This window comes from Primulina tabacum, chromosome 1 (genome assembly GCF_025594145.1).
Source record: "Primulina tabacum isolate GXHZ01 chromosome 1, ASM2559414v2, whole genome shotgun sequence".
Lineage (NCBI taxonomy): Eukaryota > Viridiplantae > Streptophyta > Magnoliopsida > Lamiales > Gesneriaceae > Primulina > Primulina tabacum.
In genome coordinates this window covers 53777508-53798394 of record NC_134550.1, presented here as the reverse complement: position 1 = coordinate 53798394, position 20887 = coordinate 53777508, and the positions used below count along the sequence as shown (strand labels likewise).

Sequence of the window (20887 nt, the reverse complement as noted above, 5' to 3'; positions counted from 1 at the left end):
TGGGACACTCGACTGCTGAAAAGATGGAACAAGAACAGCATGTCTCATCATGCTGGGGCCACCTCTAAATCCTGGCTGGGGTTGGGAAGAAGTCGTACCCCTGTTCGGACATACTCGAGAGAAATGACTTTCTTGCCCACACTGATAACAAGTACCAAACATACCTCGACACTGCTCGATAGTATGTTTACACCCACAATGACTAAAATAAGGAGCAATCACGGGACTCCCTCTCTAGAATCCACTAGAACTCGAAGAAGACGAAGAAACAGAACCAGTCTTCTTGAACTTTTTACCTCTCGGGCGCAGTGTAGGCTGTTGAGCTGACACTGGCGGTGGAGGAGTATACTGTGGACCTCCTCGCCTGAGTCCAGCCTCGGCTGCCTTAGCTCGTTCAACTGCCTCTGCGTAGCTGGTAGGCAATCCAGAAACAACAAAAGTATATAGAGCAGGATGCAAACCATTCACAAACCTGTTGTATTTCGCTTTTGCATTCCCAGCTACATGAGGTGCATACTTCAACAGAGTAGAAAATATCGAAGCATACTCTGCAACAGTCATCGTTCCCTGCTGCAGACTATTAAATTCATTCTCCTGAGCAGTATAATAGGAAGGAGGGCAATAGTGCTCCAAAAATTGGGCCTTGAAGACATCCCATGTGACTTCAATCCCGGCTTCTTTCAATCCAATCTCAGCGACTTCCCACCAAGATTTTGCTCGGTCTTTCAACTGATAGAGAGCAAATTTCAGTCTCCGAGCCTTGGAATATACAACAATATTAAACAAATGCTCGATATCCTTTAACCAAGCCTCTGCTCTTTCTGCACTCTCAGTGCCAAAGAACCTCGGTGGTTTAAGACCCTGGAATCGAGCCATCACTATATCCATGGACAATCCTTCAATTTGTCCGACTATTCTCTCAGTACTGCTACTCGCAGTTTCATTTGTGTGATCAATCTACAAATCAGAGAATGAATATCACAAATCAATAACAATTTCACATCATCATCATCTCATATAATCAATCTCATCAATAACTTACTCAAACTAAATCAAGTAGGAGCAAGTAATATAAATAAATCAAACACATATGCACAATTCATTTGTGCCTATTCCAGTGTACACAAGACTCAATCGAGCATTCCCAGCCATGCTCTGATACCACTCTGTGTGGGGCCCTTAGCTCCTAATCGTTATTACAATACAATCTGATTAGGATTAATTAATTACAGCGGAAAACGAGTTTAAATTTTCTTTACGATGAGCCCAAAATATTTCTTCTATAATTTGAATACTAAAAATAATATTTTATCTCATATCATAAAACTCGCCAACACATAATCAAAACCAATTATATACAAGCACCTCAAATCCGCGGGACATGCCCCGGTATATATAGATACATATATATATACTGGGAACAAAACATAAAACCTCAGCCCAAACTGTGACTCCCTCCAAAAGTACCCTCTCCGGCCTCCTGATATCCTGGAGTACCTGCTATTGTCCACACACAAAGACAACAACAGCCCCCCTTGGGGGTGAGCAAAGCTCCATATGGAACAACCATCATATATACCACAAGTATCTAAACAATGATATATGGTATGCAATGCATGTATGTCGTGGAGGTATCATGTCAAATGCCCATCCACTGAGCACATGTCAGAATCAAACGAATCGCTATCAAATAAATGCTCGAGCTGGCACACCGGCCTCAATAAGGGATACTCGTATGATAGCGTCGACAAAACACCATCAAATTCCAAATCTCAATCAATCATCGGGGCCACTAATGTCTATGCTTTAAGGATCATGTAATACCAAACATAGCATTGTGTTCACAAACCCCAGAATTCAATCAAATCATATCAGGGTATCCAAGGATCATAGCTCAACGTGCATGTCATGTATCGATGTATGCATCAAACGATGTGTGTTAACAAAACATTTATTTTATACATAGATATTCAAATCACAATGTCATGTATGCCACATAATCTCACCAAATAAGGCATATAAACATGCATTCTCATTCCAATCAATCAAACCAATCCAACATATATCATATAATACAGATACCTGTCGTATGTTACCCGGTCGCAACATACCTCAATTCTTCGTTCCAGTTGATGTAGCTTGAAAATATCTGTATAATAATTTATCTACATCAATAACATATTCATTTCAATCAATAACATGATCCAAAATCAATAATATAAGTTCCAAATATCTTTTGAAACTTTGAAAATTCATATCAAATCAAAATCATAACATAATTCAATTCCGACTTCGAATACGAGTTTCTTGTCGGTTATTCTACCACATATATGAATCTCGACTTCAACTACATGCTATTCCAGCACTTTCATATTTAGAGCTGCTGAAACTAGAAGAAATTTACCTCAAAAGGAAGCTCTCAACGCGAAGATTCCGAATCTATAATTTGTTTCAAGTTTGGACAACGTTTCGAAGTGATTTTGTACGAAAGAAATTGATTTTCTCTTGAATTCCTCGAAGTTGCTGACAAGAAAATGGCGAAGGAAAAGAGAAAATCTCATTCTTATCACCGCCGCTCTCGCACTCGGGCGGTAGAATTCTCGCGCCCGAGCGCGAGACATTCTGTCCTCGACTTCTACTTACACCGCGCTAGGTCGGTCAAAAACTACCGCTCGGGCGCGGAGTGTTCTGTCCGAGCCTCAATTTTTCCCACACTGGCGCTCGGGCGGTCATTTTCTACTGCTCGGGCGCCACAAGTTCTGTCCAAATATTGATTTTGCATTGTATTGGCGTCTGGCTTCTACACTCGAGCTCTTACAACGTCAATTAATATCAAATACTTATTTTCTCAATTTCATTGTCATGATATACATCATATACATAATCACATGACAATTTCATAAATTATCGATAATCAACATAGGATTTACGATAATACGATATACGATCCTTACACATATATTATGTGTGAGACATAAGATAGCTCAAATAACCTTGCTTAGCTTTCGAGCAGATTTAAATAAGGGCAATTTTATATTATAAATTTTCAAAAAGAAAAATCTGGAGCACAAATACGAGTGCTTGAAATTTAGGAGCACTAATTAATAAAAATATATATGATTTTTTTATCAATTATATTGTATTATATTATTGATTATGACATCATGTACAATTTATTATCAATTATATTATTCAAATATCTAAAATTATTTTTTACAAATTATTAAAAATAAATTTGAAATCTGGAACAATGAAACTATTGAATAAAAATTATCTATGTCGCTCAATAATTATTGATTTTTTAATCTCAGGGATACAACGCAAATTATTTTTGAAATAAAAAATTATTAATTTTGAAAATGAATTAGGGTTAATTACATCCACTTCTCTCATAAATTTTTCATATTAAAAAGCTCAAATATATTTAAATATTAAATATATATCTCATTTCATGTTCGTAAAAAATAATAAATAAATCTGATAATTACTAACATTGCACACTCCTTATATTTGTAATTTTCTTACATATATCCTCTTAAAAAGTGTGATTTAATATAATTCGAATGATGTCAAATGTAAGATAAATGACAAAAATTTGTGTGAGACGGTCTCACGAGTCGTATTTTGTGAGACATATATCTTATTTGAGTCGTCCATGAAAAAGTATTACTTTTTATTCTAAAAGTATTATTTTTTATTGTGAATATCGATAGGATTGACCTGTTTCAACAGATAAAGATTCGTGAGACTGTCTCACAAGATAACTACAAGATAAATATTCATTTTGTCATATGTATTTTGACTTGTATTTGTTTTCAGACAAATTAAGAAAATTATTAGAAAAAGTAAATTTTTTTTTTAAAAAATCAATTTTATTCTGATTTAATAATACAATAAAATATTATTAAAAATAGTTAATGTATTTAATAATGAGATAATAATAAATCTATAAAAGAGTGAAAAAAATATTATATATAAAAAATGGATAACAAACTATAATTTTAAAAGATTGAATTTTTATTTGGTCTGCAATTTGCCCAGTCCCTTTTCCTTCATCTCCCTCGTAGACACTGCAAACCCTAAGGCACGATCATTCTACAGTGCTTGTTCCCCCGTCCATATCGTATCGGGAAAGCATACTTTTCTACAATTCGGTTCGGCTGAAAGAGATGTTTTTTCACATAGTATTGGAGCGGAACATGCAGTTGCATCCTCGCCACTTCGGCCGTGACCTACGCGATAAGCTCGTGGCCAAGCTTATGAAGGACGTCGAAGGGACTTGCAGGTTTTTCATCCGCAATTGAATTGTTTAGCCTTTTAATTAAACTTCCAGACTCTTTACTCATTGATGTCGTGGTTACTTTTTTGATAAATTATTCAATTAAATTACGGTTGTGTATGACGTTTTATAATTGGGCAGCGGTCGACATGGGTTCATTGTGGCGATTACCGGTATTGAAAGTGTAGGGAAGGGATTAATTCGTGATGGAACGGGATTTGTCACGTTCCCTGTTAAGTATCAGTGCGTTGTGTTTCGACCCTTTAAAGGAGAGATCGTGGAAGCTGTTGTTACGATGGTTAATAAGGTGAAATTTTTTCCTTTGGTTCGTATTTCTCATTGTATTTTTTAAGTTAAGTGATTAGTGAGAAGAATTTTGCAGATGGGTTTTTTTGCTGAAGCAGGTCCCGTCCAAATTTTCGTGTCTAATCATGTGAGTTTCTCCATTTTGTCTCGTGTTTGAAACATTTATGTGATATTTTTGCTGCCGCTGCCATGTCTCTTGACAGTTATTGCTGGAACTGTCTGTTCTGGCTGGTGGTATGGATATTGTCTTCCAAGGATTTTTAGGGTTTGAGGTTTTTAATTTATCATGAGTTTGTCCCTGTGCTTTCCTCTTGCTTGCAAATCTTCACTCCACATGGTAATATCGACTAGTAAAACATGGTGATGGTCTTTACTTTTGACACGGGCTTTTGTTTTATTCAAATATATATATATATATATATATATATATATATTGGGATATCTCCTCTGTTTCTTTGGGGCCTTAATTGTTTAGATAATTTATTCCGAACTCGTCTCCGTGAAAATGCAGTGAATAATTTATACCGAACTCGTCTCCGTCAAAATGCAGTGATCTTCTGATTTTCTGTTTCAAAAGTCTTCTCTTCCATCAACATATGGTCTCTGATTGTCACTTCATTTTCTGAACGTAGTTGATACCAGATGATATGGAGTTTCAATCTGGGGACATGCCTAATTACACAACTTCAGATGGTTCTGTATGTATTATCACTATCGCTTCCATCCTATTTCTTGATGCCCAAATGTGTAGTACTTGTCTAAAGTTTTTAAACTCTCATTAGCAATTGATTATCTGATAATCGCCAGGTCAAAATTCAGAAAGACAGTGAAGTTAGGCTGAAGATAATTGGAACCCGGGTTGATGCCACAGAAATTGTATGTCCTCCAATTGCCCTTTTGTTGCAACATGTCGTTCAATATTTCTCTTGTGCTTAATATATAATGTAAGAACTAAAATTCTGTTTATTTTAAGATCCCACAATGAGCATAATCATTTATTTTATTTTTAGGGAAGTAAGAGCTTCTCATTATTACTCTGACAACTATATAATTTCAGCACACATGATTCCAAATATTTTCTTTTTGTCTTTTTTCAAAATTAATATAGCTCCAATTGTTTTACCAGGGAATCAAGCAGTTCACAGGGGTGGGTTTTTCAACGGGGTTGTTGAGAAACATGCGAAACTTTATTTATATAAGAAATTATCCCTAGTTTTTCATGTTTCAGATTATTTTCCGTTAAATTTTCTGGTGGCGGACAAGTTCCCTGTATCTAAAGTCTATACAGCAGAACTGACGAGTGAAGAGTGGCATCCTGTTTTGATGAGTAATTTATTCCAGGATCTAGTTTTATTCACTTTAAAGACTATTTGTCATATTGAATACAACATATATCATAGATATTGTTCAATCCCATGACCTTGAGCCTTATCATACTTGCTCTTCTCTTGCAGTTTTGTATCGGCACCATAAAAGATGACTTTTTGGGTGTGATTAGCGATCCAGGCGCGACCTCGTAAGGGACTTGGCAACCAACACAACCAAATTGGGTTCTTAGGTTGGAAATTTGACATTTATGGAGCCAAGGGATGCATCAAAGTGAAACCATTTTAATTGCTGGGGTGCTGTGTGAAGTTTCTGCAGAAGTGAGATTGAGACTATCCATCCAGAACAGCTGATATTTAAATGTTGGATTATTAGCTATGATTTTTAATGTTCTCTATGTCCTTGTCTGAATGAAGACGAACTAAATCATATGTAAACACAAATCATGATCGTTTTAATGAATTAGCATGACATATTAGTCTTGTGCAATATTTTCAATGACCTTGACAGTGGAACATGTGCAATTAGTGGTATGCGTGGTAGCAAATTGAAGGGATGATCTCAACTACTTGTCTTTCTCAGCCATATCTAACCATTCGGTGACGAGTCAATGCCAAAATAAAGCTATGCCTTGTCTATAACATCGTGTACGATGTATTTAGTGGTTACTAGATAAATGCACGTGCGTTGCACGTGATAATTTGTCTATGATAATTTTATTTAAATGTGTTTAAATTATTTTTGAAATAAGAATAACTTTTAATAGATAAATAGTTAATTATTTAGTTACAAATGAAATCATCACATTTTCTTGTCTTTGATTTGAAGACCTCTTGAAATCTTTTTGTGTCCATCGGTTTTTATCTTCTTATCTTTTTTTTTTGTACTCGGCAATTGGTTCTTCATCTCGAATCTCTATTTCATCTTCGTCTTCATGGATCTTCATGTTTTTGTTGATATTTATTTCATTTGATTTTTCTACCTTTGGTGGTACACAGCTTTGTTTAGTTGGCTTGATAATCTTTCGAGATTATTGGCATTTGTTGTTGGATAATTGACATGTATCTCAATAGCTTCTGCCACAATTTTTAACATTTCATCACGTTTTTCCAATGAATTATCTAACTTGAACAAGAATGTGTGGAGCTTGGTTGATTTAACGAATCTTTATATGGGTTATTTGGTAAATTCTGCATTGAAAATTTTTATTGTTAGATGCAATATTTATGTAAATATAAAATCATTTGTTTGTTTTATCTTATACCTGGTCATGAATTTGAATAAAATTTTCAATAGAACATCCAACAAAAGACGCTGCAACTTTTCCAAATAATGTTATTATTGCCATCTCATTCTCATCTTCAATTGTGATTGTTATTCTATACTTGTAACATAAAGAAGTAAAGTAATGATCACCTTTTTTTAGTGTGATCTAAAACTTGGGTTGGGTATTGGTAATTAGTTTTACATAAAAACGATTTGATTTCATTTTTATTCCACTTTTTCTATCCATTTGATGTATATAAGAGTAATTATTACACATAAAATTAATTTAAACTCATTTTGATTCTTTTGAAATGTTTTCTTATGGTACCAAACAATTATTTGTGTTTGTCATGCATAGGGTTTTACAATTTGGAAAATTGACAGTCACGTCAATGCAATCCTCATTATATTCACCATTTGCTTAGTATAGGGCTTTGCATGGTAAATCACAATTATAAGAAATAAATAATGCGTCGTATGTAACAAATATAAATTTTGACATAAAGATTAAGCAACATTCGAACTAAAAGATAAATCTTTCACTATCATTCAGTTTTGCTAGGTTAAACATGCAAGAGTGAAGGTAGTATTGGGATGAGTGAACTCCTATGAAGTTTTAGTGAGTTAAGCTGCTGACATTGTGTCGTTTATTTTAAATTTCATTAAATATATATATATATATATATATATATATATATATATATATATTTAAAAAAAGCTGTAAATTTTATTCCAAAAATGAAATTTCATTTTTCTTCAATTATTATAAAATTCATTAATACCTGAAAACGAACAAAAAAAGACATGTATTTATTAATATTATTTAACGAAAATAAGGAAATATATGTAAATTCACACAATTTTATTAGAGTTTTCAAATTTATTAATCGTGTATTATTTACGTTATTTATGGATGTTAATTTACTCAAGTTTAAAATAAAAATTTCATAAAAACTCCTACGAGGCTATTTCACGAGAACATGTCTCATGTCCTACACTAATCATGAAAAATCATTGTTTTTCACTCTGAAAATTGACTGGTTGGCCATCTGAAGGATATATTAATGAGATCGGCTCACATAAGTCCAATTCAAAAATTGGAGAACTATAAAAATTCATTAAAAAAAAAGATAAGTCAAACAAAAAAAATTATTTTTAAAATAAGGATATATTTCATTCTGTGAAAATATATTGTAAATTTTATTATTCTTCTATTCATTTTAAATTATATAACAGATATATTTTTTAAAACAAATAAAGTATAAATTCCATTTCAAAAAATGATGGCTAAATTTCATTTTGCTCAATTGTATTTAGAATTAATTGATAGTTGGGAAAAAACAAACAATAGAATATGTATTTATTATTATTATTTTAAATTTTATTAAAGATATTTTTTTTAAATGATGTGTAAATTTCATTCCAAAAAATGAATGTTTAATTTAAATTTTATTCTAAAAACTGGTGGTTAAATTTTATTTTTCTTCAATTTATTTTAAAATATATTAAATAATAGATGGAAAAAACAAACAAGCGAAGAAAATTATATTAATTATTATTATTTATGTTATTCATAGATGTTAATTTATTTAAGTTAAAATAAAATTGACACAGAAACTCCTATGAGGTTGTTTCACGAGTGAATTTTGTGAAATATGTCTCATATCTGACTTGAATCGTGAAAAAAATTATTTTTCACCCCTGAAATAACTGGGTCAGCCCCTCTCAGGACTATATAACAATGAAACTGTTTCACATAAAACCTCATAAAAATTGGAGAATTATAAAATTTTGAACGATAATGTAAACTTCATTTTTATTCGATTTATTTTAAAATTTTTTAATTAATAAAAAATAGAAATCAAACAAAAATGTAAATTTCATTATTCTTTTATTTATTTTAAATTTCATTAAAGATATATATATATATATATATATATATATATTAAAAAATATATTGTAAATTTTATTTCAAAAAATGAAAGATAAATTTAATTTTATTTTAAAAAATGGTGGCTAAATTTCATTTTTCTTCCATTTATTTTAGAAGTCATTAATAGCTGATAGAAAATAAACAAAAAAATATTTATTAATATTATCGTTTTGAATTTCAATAAAGATATGTTTTTTTTTAATGGAGTACAAATTTCATCAAAAAAATGGAGATTCAAAAAATGAAAGATAAATTTAAATTTTATTCCAAAAAAAGTTGGTTAAATTTCATTTTTCTTTAATTTATTTTAGAAGTCATTAATAGCTGATAAAAAATAAAAAAAAATATTTATTAATATTATCGTTTCGAATTTCATTAAAGATATGTTTTTTTTTTAAATGGAGTACAAATTTCATCACAAAAAATGAAGACTAAAATTCATTTCTCTTCAATTTATTTTAAATTCCATTAATTAATAGATGAAAAACAAGAAAAACAAAAAAAAATTCAAAATGGAGTGCAAATTTTTACTGAAGAATGAAGGCTGATGCTAAATTTTAGTTTTCTTCAATTTTGTTTAGATTCCATTAATTAATATATGAAAACAAAACAAACAAAGCGATATATATTAATGAATATTATTTAATGAAGATAAAGACATATATGTAAATTCACAATTCAAACTCATATATTTATAGTAGTAATAAATATTATTTAATGAAGATAAGGATATATATGTAAATTCACAATTCAAACTCATATATTTATAATAATAATAATAATAATAATAATAGATAATAGATTGAATTTCATTATAGATATAAATTTTTTTTAAAAAAATGGATTGCAAATTCCATCACAAAAGAAGAATGCTAAATTTTATTTTACTTCAATTTAGTTTAGATTTCATTGATTAATAGATGAAAACATGCGGAAAAAATAAGGCCCTCGGGTTAGCGTGCGCACATCCAGCTCCGACTACTTAGTCTTCGGCACCTTCGATATACTGATCAACATGCTTACCTGCATCAATCACACCTAGTGAGTCTAAAGACTCAACACCTGTAACTTAATAACAAATACATATATATAACATGCAACAATGAAAATTACTGTACTCAACATACATTTCATGATCTTAGCATAAGGGTAAACATGTCGTAAAATAGTATAACATGTCAAAACATCACATCATAACATCATATACTTGTTAATTTTCTTTAATCAAATTCAACTCGTTAGTTGTGACTTTCGTATTAGTTATATCGTATCAGTTCTATCGTGAAATTTAAAAAATAGATGGCAAATTTCATTATAACAAAAAATAAGGCTAAATTCCATTCATCTTCAGTTTATTTTAAATTTAATTAATTAATAGATTGGAAAAGACTAAAATTCATTTATCTTCAATTTATTTTAAATTTCATTAATTAATAGATGAAAAACATGGAAAACAAAAAAATTAAAAATGGATTGTGTAAATTCACAAAAAAAAAAATTTAAACATGTATTAATGATTATTATTAAATGAAGGTAAGGACATTTATGTGAATATATTGGAAAAGACTAAAATTCATTTCTCTTCAATTTATTTTAAATTTCATTAATTAATAGATTAAAAACATGAAACAAAAAAAATTAAAAATAGAGTGTGTAAATTCACCAAAAAAAATAAACATGTATTAATTATTATTATTAAATGAAGGCCAGGACATTTATGTAAATTCACAATTCACATTCATATATAGATATAGATATAGATATATATTTTCTTTAATCGAATTCAACTCGTTAGTCGTGACTTTCGTATTAGCTATATCGTATTAGTTCTATCGTAAAATTTTAAAAATAGAGTGTGAATTTCATTACAACAAAAAATAAGGCTAAATTTCATTCATCTTCAGTTTATTTTAAATTTCATTAATTAATAGATTGAAAAATACTAAAATTCATTTCTATTCAATTTATTTTAAATTTCATTAATTAATAGATGAAAAACATAGAAAATAAAAAAAATAATTAAAAATGGAGTGTGTAAATTCACATTAATTAATAGATTGAAAAAGACTAAAATTCATTTCTCTTCAATTTATTTTAAATTTCATTAATTAATAGATGAAAAACATGAAAAACCAAAAAATAAAAAATGGAGTGTGTAAATTAAAAAAAAAACAAATAAACATGTATTAATTATTATTATTAAATGAAGGCCAGGACATTTATGTAAATTCACAATTCACATTCATATATAGATATAGATATAGATATAGATTTTCTTTAATCGAATTTAACTTGTTAGTTGTGACTTTCGTATTAGCTATATCGTATCAGTTATATCGTAAAATTTAAAAAATAGAGTGCAAATTTCATTACAACAAAAAATAATGCTAAATTTCATGCATCTTCAGTTTATTTTAAATTTTATTAATTAATAGAATGGAAAGTACTAAAATTCATTTCTCGTCAATTTATTTTAAATTTCATTAATTAATTAATAGATGAAAAACATGGAAAACAAAATATAAATAAAAATGGAGTGTGTAAATTCATTAATTAATAGATTGGAAAAGACTAAAATTCATTTCTCTTCAATTTATTTTAAATTTCATTAATTAATATATGAAAAACATGGAAACCAAAAAAAAAAAAAAATGGAGTGTGTAAATTCACAAAAAAATTAAAAAATTAAAAATAGAGTGTGTAAATTCACATTAATTAATAGATTGGAAAAGACTAAAATTCATTTCTCTTCAATTTATTTTAAATTTCATCAATTAATAGATGAAAAACATGAAAACCAAAAAAAAAATTAAAAATGGAGTGTGTAAATTCACAAAAAATAAAAAATCACATTAATTAATAGATTGGAAAAGACTAAAATTCATTTATCTTCAATTTAAATTTCATTAATTAATAGATGAAAAACATGGAAACCAAAAAAAAATTAAAAATGGAGTGTGTAAATTCACAAAAAAATAAAAAAAAACTAAACATGTATTAATTATTATTATTAAATGAATGTAAGGAGATTGATGTAAATTCACAATTCACATTCATATATAAACATGTATTAATGATTATTATTAAATGAATGTAAGGACATTGATGTAAATTCACAATTCACGTTCATATAGATATAGATTTAACTTTGGATCATAAATGCAAGTGTTCTGTAAATACGGCATTTGTTTATTTTCATGATATATTGATTGATAATAAAATTTATTTTCTAGTGTTCAATTTTTATTTATAATGGGAAATAACTTTGTATCTATTCTAGGAACTTCAATTCACTCTTTCTCTATCTCTATTTTTTTAGAAAAAAATAAATAAATGAGATCTTTCACCTCTTTAATGTAAATTTTAAAAGATAGATGACGAGCTTACTTTTCTATTTGCTGGGATTTCACCTTCTCTGATGACCCGTACAGTAATAGTGGGATGACAATAAAAAGATAATTTAAAAACAATTTGAGATAATCACATAATTTTCTATTTGATCCAACTCATGAAAAAATATATTTTTTAATGTTAAAAATATTATTGATGTAGACAAAAATGATGATTATCCAAACTACTCTGCTGGTTCGTAAACGAGTCCAAGTAGCTGGTGGAGAGAATTTTTGTGGGCTATCACCTGCGTCAGAAACGAAACGTCAGAGGCGTCGGATCCACTCCGACGCTCAACAAGTAATTGAGAGCTAAAAGGTTTTCGTATCCAAAAGTCTTCCTCCCTCCTAAATAATGAGAATACCCTCCTATTTATAGATTTTTTTTGGAGAGTTTATAGTGGGTTTGGGCTTTTATAATTAATAATAATTGTGGGCATGGGCTTTTATACTTAATTTGAGCCTCATCACCCATCAATTATCATTCATTATAATTATGGATCGAGTGAATCAATCGCACGAATAAAAATATCTGAAACCGCGTGAAAACTACTCAAAAGATAAACTATATGGTAGAGTGTTGGACAAGTGTTCCCAGTGAAATTCATCAAACGTTCAAATGAGAAGAAAAAAAATGTATGTAGAGTACAAGTGTATATAGGTTTACCATCATCCTGGATTAATTATAGATGTATGCATGCAAAATAGTCGCTTGATTCTTTTCCAGTGAAATTCTTCTAGCTTTACTCTTTTCCAGAAAGATTTTCAAGATGCATCCCGATTTCTTTATCTATACATACAACAGATCATACTTTATGGGCCACTACTGATAGCGAAACGCGTACAATAACCGCAAGACTGTAGACCACAAGAATCGTCCAACTTCCAGAACGATATTCTGTTCAATTAGCAAACCTTGTCTTAACAATGGCCTTGACTTATGCTCCTCCTTCGTTCGATATCCGTCTCACAAAGACCCACTCAAAAACCCATTTCTGCAATTCCGTGAAATCCACTCATACGACTAGTACACGTGCAGGTGGAGACCCTTTTAATCTGTGTTCACAAAGCCGCTCATTTTGCACCAAGGAAAGAAGATTTAGAATGCCTTATTTGCTCTCAGCTGCCAAACCCAGTTTGTTGAAGGCAATGAAGAAAGATTAATTTTTTTTCTTGATATTTTACTTGGTGTGTTAAATGGTTGGTTGCATTTTAATATATTTTTGTGAAGACTTTTTTTATTTCTTGTTGGAAGGTGAGAGCTTCGTCGGGGGAAGCTAAATCTGAAGCAGCACAGCAAGAAGTTTTTTCTTGGTCTTCTGTTATCTTACCGTAAGTCATTCTTTTGATTCCTTCGTTGTTTATTTGCCCCGGTTCAATTTTGGATAAATTGTCCGGTGTAGTGAAGCCTGATCGGGTTAATTTCAATTTCCTTTTCTCCTTTGGCCCTTTTGATTTTGAACTTGTTTGTGTGTCCATGAAACGCAGCAAAATGACGAATTTGTTTGTAAATAATATCTAATTTGACTCAATGAAATGTTCTCTCATTTGGATCAATATATGCACTAAAATGTGTTGAATATGTTCTGCCTCACCCTAGAGTAAAACACATATCATGGTATTCTACAAAAGCTGTGAGTATTGCTTAGTTGGTGATGATTTGAGAACGCCCATCTAGGTATGACCTTAAAGAATGGAAGAAAAGTTCCTCGAGTTTGGTTTCCTTCAGTTCTCCAGAGTTGATGGAGTTGCTGGTTGGGATTGGATTGTGAAAATATATTTTCTGCATTTTATTTCTGACATATCTATGTTCCCACAGTTTTATTGTTTCTGTATGCGGTGACTGCTATACTCGATTGTCAGATTTGTGTTCCCTGCATTGGGTGGTTTGTTATTTGGCTATGATATTGGTGCTACCTCCGGAGCTACCATCTCATTGCAGGTAACATTCCCACTTGATGTCCTGGATCTCTGTTGGAATTTTGATAAAAAAAATTTTGTCATTTTACAGTCACCTGAGCTAAGTGGGACAACTTGGTTCAACCTTTCAGCAGTTCAACTTGGTTTAGTGGTAAGCTTCAAATTTTATTGAATGTCTCGTGCGTAATTACATGGAATACTTCACTGTTTTTCTTTGATTGCTTCTTTTATTAAGGTTAGTGGTTCCCTTTATGGAGCTCTTCTTGGTTCTCTCATTGTTTATCCCCTGGCTGATTTCCTTGGTATGGTTTTCGACCAGTCATAACATATTTTTTCTTAAAACTTCTGTTGTAACTACAGTTTAAGGATTATGTTTGATTGATACATATAGGAAGGAGGAGAGAACTTATCATTGCATCCCTCTTGTATTTAAGTGGTGGTTTGTTGACTGCCTATGCTCCTGGCCTTGAAGTTCTTTTGATAGCTCGGCTTGTGTATGGTCTTGGTATCGGCATGGTTGGTTATCTAATATTCTCCTGTACTTTTTGTCTTCAAAGTCAAAGTAATGTGGTGCTGATAAAATGATAATACATCAATTAATGATCATCTTGTTTAGGCAATGCATGGGGCGCCTCTTTACATAGCAGAAACTTGTCCATCTCAAATTCGGGGAACTTTGATATCTCTAAAGGAGCTTTTCATAGTTCTAGGGATATTGGTTAGTCTTCTCTCCAACCCACAACTGTTCCATTATTTTTAGCTCAAAACGCAACAATACATTCAAGCATGTTTCTTGACGCAGTTGGGCTATTTCATTGGAAGTTTTGAAATTGATGCTGTTGGAGGGTGGCGTTATATGTATGGATCCAGTGCTCCAGTTGCCTTTATTATGGGTTTAGGTATGTTGAGTCTGCCGCCATCTCCACGTTGGTTGCTTCTCAAGGCAATTCAAGGCGAAGGGTCCTTAAAAGAATACAAAGAGAAGGCTATCCTTGCATTGAGAAAACTAAGAGGCGGATCTCTTGATGACAAAGTATCTGAGAAACAAATCGAGGATACGCTTCTCTCTCTAAAATCTGCTTATAGTGATCAGGAATCAGAGGGAAATTTACTTGAGGTGTTCCAGGGACCAAGTCTGAAAGCCTTTATAATTGGAGGTGGATTGGTTCTATTTCAGCAGGTTGACATAATATCTACAAGTCACATATTTTAGCTGTTTCTATTGTCTTGTTTGAAGTTCATGTGATACTTGTGTAATTGCCTACTATGCCACTGAATTATAGAAATGTTGCATCATATATTGGTTCATATAATTCAAATATTTGACAAAGATTTCTGGATTCAACTGCATACAGATCACTGGGCAACCAAGTGTTCTGTACTATGCAGGCTCCATACTTCAAGTACTTCTTTTTATAAACTGGATTGACTTCAGTTGGTTTTAAATGCCAATCTTGTAACTTTTTCTTTTCTTGTTTGATCACACTCCAATCATTTTTCGGAAGAGTGCTGGTTTCTCTGCAGCTGCTGATGCCACAAAACTTTCAGTTGTCATCGGTGTGTTTAAGGTACTTCTCAAGGAACAACCAAAATTATTGAATATTTTTGTTGGTTGTCTCAAAACCAGTTCATCATGCAATAATGGGTGTGACGTTTATATTTTCCTTTTTTATATGCAGTTGCTAATGACTGGGGTAGCCGTTCTGAAGGTTGATGATCTTGGGAGAAGACCCCTGCTCATTGGAGGTGTCGGTGGTCTTGTATGTTCCATCGTCATCATTGTCCAAAAACTAAATTTGAATTTAAATTCTCATCCCAAAAGTCAAAGCCAAAGTATGAATGTCTTTTAACTTGGTGTTCGTGTTGACAGGCCTTCTCTCTGCTGCTTCTTTCAGCTTACTACCAATTCCTCGGAGGGTTTCCTTTTGTTGCTGTGGCTGCTTTACTTCTCTATGTAGGCTGCTATCAGGTAATTGACAATGACCGCCTAAAACTATTTTATGACACAAATAAAAATGGAGATAGAGTATCAGTATCAAAAACCAAAAACTTGCCTCGTAATATTTTCTTGAACCGGTCAGCCGATGAATAAATGTTTCGATATTCATCCAAAATTTAGATATCATTCGGGCCTATCAGTTGGCTTATGGTATCAGAGATATTCCCACTTCGCACTAGAGGAAAGGGTATCAGTCTTGCAGTGCTCACAAATTTTGGCTCAAATGCTATAGTGACCTTCGCGTTCTCCCCTCTAAAGGTAGCAGTCATTTTGCATCTTTCGGGCTTCTTTCATCGCAAATTCAAGGTGCAAGTAAATTGTTATATATATTGAATGGTATCCCTCTCTCAGGAGTTACTTGGAGCAGGGAATCTGTTTCTTCTATTTGGAGCGATTGCTGTACTTGCTGTTGTGTTTGTGACAGCAAATGTTCCTGAGACCAAAGGCTTGAGCTTAGAAGAAATTGAATCCAAAATTTTGCAGTAAAAGCCTTCAGGTGGGAAAAATGTGATCACGGATTTCTGGTTTTGAAGCAAAATGGTATTTGTCACACAATGTTTATATTGTCCATCGGAGATAATTGTGTAAATGTTTGTGCTGTAAATTTAAGAACATCGGGCTTGCCGAGCGTCGTGTTGTCATTTGATGATATGTTATTGTGTATGTAAATTCATGAAAGATTTCACTAAAGCCCATTAATTTGTCCTAGGCATCATCGTATATTGAGTCGAATGTATTCCAAATCTTTTGGTCTAAGTCGAATTTATTTTAGTGACATGTTAGGTCTCATTTCCTTGAACAAATGAGAGATTCATTCCACAACTTATTTTCTAAATTTTTTTAGTATTATTCTAACATTATGAAAGATATTGAGATGAGAATTGAAGAAATCAATCAATCTTTGCATGTATATTACTGAACTTATTCCATCAATAGATCGAGACCTTGACTAACATACTGATATGTGATCATATTCATGAGTCGAGGCATGTTCACGAGTTGGGTTAAAAAATCCATTCTTCCAAAACCGAATCAGCTCACAACATCAAGGAAGCAACCTGAACAGCACCTTATTAAAGTTCCTTTCTTTAGTACTTCATTGTGCGTGCACTTGAGATGTTTTCTCGTTTACGAGCTGCAACATCGGACAGAAGACACATCAAGTGTAACAGTTCTCACCAATACAGAAAAACGACGAGATACTATATTAGTTGTGATTGTTGCAACTTTAAGGGCAAGAAAACATCAGGTTGCTAACTGTGGCTGGAAAAACATTCGCCTAGGATGTAAGATAGCTAACAAAAAAACTAAGTTGGTCTGGGATTTATAAACTAATTATATAGATAGATAATGAACGCAATTCTAGATCATGAAGGGCGCTTGTACTTGGTCCCTGTAGTGTCCAAGACACGTGCATTGTCGCCTTTCCCTGAGGAGATTCCACGTTGGTGGCCTGATATCCTTAGAAATTCATCCCATGACAGATCCAGTAAAACAGATCCAGGTTATCAGGAGATGAAGTCAACAATGTAATTATGAACACATGAGGACTAAAATGAACAAATGATGCTCCAGATTTTAGGAAAACACAGATTTTTATCACTCGCCCCCACCCAAATGTAAACAACTTCAAGTTTACATTCATAGCAGCATGAAACCTGAGAAATTTTAGAAGCAAACCTCACAGGATTTTTAAACTTCACCTGATCGATTGCATAGCATTTCAGCAAATATGCAAGATTTTCAGTAGTTTCTTATGATCCCAGAAGATGCGACCAAGAAATTTTATATGCCAGAATAAGTCCACTTCAAATCCCAACAATCCCCCACAGACAATATTAAAGTTTAACCAACTGAATTCCAAGATATTTCGAACTTGATAATACTAGAAACTGTACATATTCGAAATTCTGAACAGGCGGTGAATTTAGAATTACATATCAGTCTAAACCAAAGAGACATTACAAACGAATACTATTAATAACTCTTAAATTAAGAAACTCCGATGTTATTTTGCATCTCAACAAAATTGGTTTTTCTCATGTAAGTTCCTGCAACTAATTCATCTCATCAGTAATTCAAGGTCATGCATTATAAACGAAATGATGGGGACACAAGTAGCATCAGAATATTTCAAAAAGTATACCTCTCCCAAACAAAAATAGAAATAAAAATAACTAGGTACCAACCAAATCAGTAATCAGTAACTAGTAAAATAGGTAACAAGTAATGACAATTTCAATTAGGAAAAATTATATGAAATAAAGTCCAATGAATCAAGAATACAATTTACCCTTCATTTGAATATATATAAAAGACAGAAATTGCAATTCTTTTCAGATATGACATCCTGAAGCAACACGACCAGCCAAAAATTCTCAGGAATCAGAAAGTACATTCGAATTATCTTAATTTCCTTTCCAAGAAAATCGATCTTGAGTCAAAGAACTAATCTTTCAACAGGAACGTTAAATTATGGGGTTATGTTGTAGACCAAATAACAACAAAAGGGAAATCTTCTAAACCACTAGAAATTTATCACTCTTGAAAATGAGCATCCAGGATTTAAAATAAGAAAGTATTAAAAGTTGTTCACCTAGCCAATTTCCCAAAACAATGAATCCACCAGACCCAACACCATTTGCGAAAATTTCGGTTACTTGACTTACTTCCGATTTTGATTCATAACATGATATGGAATACTATTATACATGTTTCCAGACCAGTCTCTTTGCTGCTGCATCATCATCATATCATTATGCAGCTGCTGCATCATCATAGCATTGTGCTGCTGCTGAATTCCATGATACCCGGAGTTAACATTCTCAGCCGGAACGGGAGTAAAGTGTAGTGGCAGCGGATATGGCATTTGAATCGGTATTCTACCATTGCACGCTTCATGATTTCCACTCTCGTCACTGTTGTGAAGTATGTTTTCATTTCGATTCCCAGTCCGATGGATGGGATCACATCCGTTTTGATGTCGCCTCACTTGAAGCACATAAATGATCCGACGGAGAGGGCCCCTCGTTGGAACACCCCTGCATCCTCTTAATATACAATCTATACTTCTGCAAATGACTGGCAACATTCTCCCTCGTCAAACCCTCGACGTTCATGAGCTGCATGATCGTCTTCGGCATCGCGTTCTTCAAGCCCAAGTGCACAGCCACTTCGACAAATCGCTTGTGCAGCTGAGGGGTCCACACAAGCCGCGATTTCTTCACAGCCTTCTCCGACACGTCCATCGACTGGTAATCCATGCAATCACCACCGCCCTCCTCATCGATTGGGCCCATCAGCCGGCTCTTCTTCGGGTCGGATCCTTCTTGTTCGTACACCACGCAATCCCTAGCGGGCTTAATATCACGAAGGGAGGTAAGATTAGAGTGTGAGGCACGGTTGACATCACCCGCTGTCCGCAGCGGCTCCGGTAAGATTCTAAACGCCGACGCCAGATCCACCGGTATCAAAGACAGAGACAAGGACGCCAGTTGGTCGACGGAGGGAAGGCCGGCCTCCCATTCCGCCACTCCATCATCCCCCTCGATCCTCAGCTGATCATCCATGATTTAGATTCTTATGTTGATAGCCGAGTTAAATAGGAAAGAGCGAGTGGAGTAAGCGGTGGGAGATTCCAGACTAGCCACGCTCAATGCTATTTACCCAGATATTTTCTAAAATATCTCGATTCTTATTTAATTTTTATTTATAAAATATAAACTTGTAGTAACAATCATTAAAAAGCAAATTATCAATAAATCAATCTAATTAAATGTGTTATCGATTTTTTTTTCTCTAGAACGTGACTAATTCAAAAAATGTTTTTCACTGTTTGAGCCCATGTGTGGTTTTTTTTAAAATCAAATTCGGTATAAAACATTTAGAACTAAATTAATATATGATTTTTAAGTACTAAAAATATGTAACAAATTTTGATATTAATGACATTTTTTTTCGGATGAAAATTCGATATAAAACATTAAAAATCAAGTATTAATATATGATATTTGAGTAATAAATTTTTCAGATCTAAAATTAATAATGATTTTTCGAGTATCCAAACATGTATAAAAAATTTTGATATTAATGACATGTTTTTTCAGATAAAAATATTAAATATGTGAGAGTGATGTATGATATTTTTGGGCTAAGAGGGAGTTTAAGCTAAGAAAGAAAATAGTTTAGGAACTGGGATCCCTATGTGAATTTAATGCTAATTTGCCATATCTGTTTTAGTTTATACATATTAACTAGTGTGACTTACATATTAAAAAACATTATATTTAAAAATATTATATTCAAAGTAAATAATTTTAAAAATAATTTTAATAATAATATTTTATGTTATGTTCTATAGTTTTAAGATAAAATATTTATTAAGATACGTTCATTTTGACCCATATATTTAAATTTGAAATAAGTTTTTTTAAGACACGTCGATCTTAATTATATATGTAGTGAAATAA

General features: G+C 32.2%; 3 protein-coding genes across 3 annotated transcripts; 2 read left to right on the top strand and 1 right to left on the bottom strand.

Moving 5' to 3' along the window:
• The first annotated feature begins 4020 nt into the window (after positions 1-4020).
• On the top strand, positions 4021-6389 carry LOC142549555 (DNA-directed RNA polymerase II subunit RPB7). The gene is made up of 6 exons (XM_075658553.1): positions 4021-4285; positions 4421-4586; positions 4662-4712; positions 5218-5283; positions 5393-5461; positions 6040-6389. The coding sequence occupies exons 1-6, from the start codon at positions 4170-4172 to the stop codon at positions 6103-6105; spliced, it is 534 nt and encodes a 177-aa protein (XP_075514668.1). The 5' UTR covers positions 4021-4169; the 3' UTR covers positions 6106-6389.
• Positions 6390-13192: 6803 nt separating this feature from the next.
• Positions 13193-17167, top strand: LOC142549537 (D-xylose-proton symporter-like 3, chloroplastic). The gene is made up of 14 exons (XM_075658529.1): positions 13193-13645; positions 13755-13831; positions 14363-14441; positions 14511-14570; positions 14655-14721; positions 14811-14935; positions 15036-15137; positions 15222-15599; positions 15775-15822; positions 15925-15987; positions 16099-16179; positions 16290-16388; positions 16539-16676; positions 16770-17167. Exons 1-14 carry the CDS (start codon positions 13427-13429, stop codon positions 16902-16904), a joined length of 1671 nt encoding a protein of 556 aa, XP_075514644.1. The 5' UTR covers positions 13193-13426; the 3' UTR covers positions 16905-17167.
• Positions 17168-17600: 433 nt separating this feature from the next.
• LOC142549547 (transcription factor PCL1-like) lies at positions 17601-20089 on the bottom strand. Its single transcript, XM_075658540.1, has one exon. The coding sequence runs from the start codon at positions 19985-19987 to the stop codon at positions 19385-19387; it is 603 nt and encodes a 200-aa protein (XP_075514655.1). The 5' UTR covers positions 19988-20089; the 3' UTR covers positions 17601-19384.
• Between the last annotated feature and the right edge of the window lie 798 nt (positions 20090-20887).

Bases quoted from the DNA above. Each gene is read 5' to 3' on its own strand.
- LOC142549555 (XM_075658553.1), top strand. From the start codon at position 4,170: ATGTTTTTTCACATAGTATTGGAGCGGAACATGCAGTTGCATCCTCGC. The intron at 4,713-5,217 runs GTGAGTTTCTCC...TTCTGAACGTAG, and splicing joins AAATTTTCGTGTCTAATCAT to TTGATACCAGATGATATGGA. The intron at 5,462-6,039 runs GTATGTCCTCCA...CTTCTCTTGCAG, and splicing joins GGGTTGATGCCACAGAAATT to TTTTGTATCGGCACCATAAA.
- LOC142549537 (XM_075658529.1), top strand. From the start codon at position 13,427: ATGGCCTTGACTTATGCTCCTCCTTCGTTCGATATCCGTCTCACAAAG. The intron at 13,832-14,362 runs GTAAGTCATTCT...CTCGATTGTCAG, and splicing joins TGGTCTTCTGTTATCTTACC to ATTTGTGTTCCCTGCATTGG. The intron at 16,389-16,538 runs GTAATTGACAAT...TCCAAAATTTAG, and splicing joins TCTATGTAGGCTGCTATCAG to ATATCATTCGGGCCTATCAG.
- LOC142549547 (XM_075658540.1), bottom strand. From the start codon at position 19,987: ATGGATGATCAGCTGAGGATCGAGGGGGATGATGGAGTGGCGGAATGG.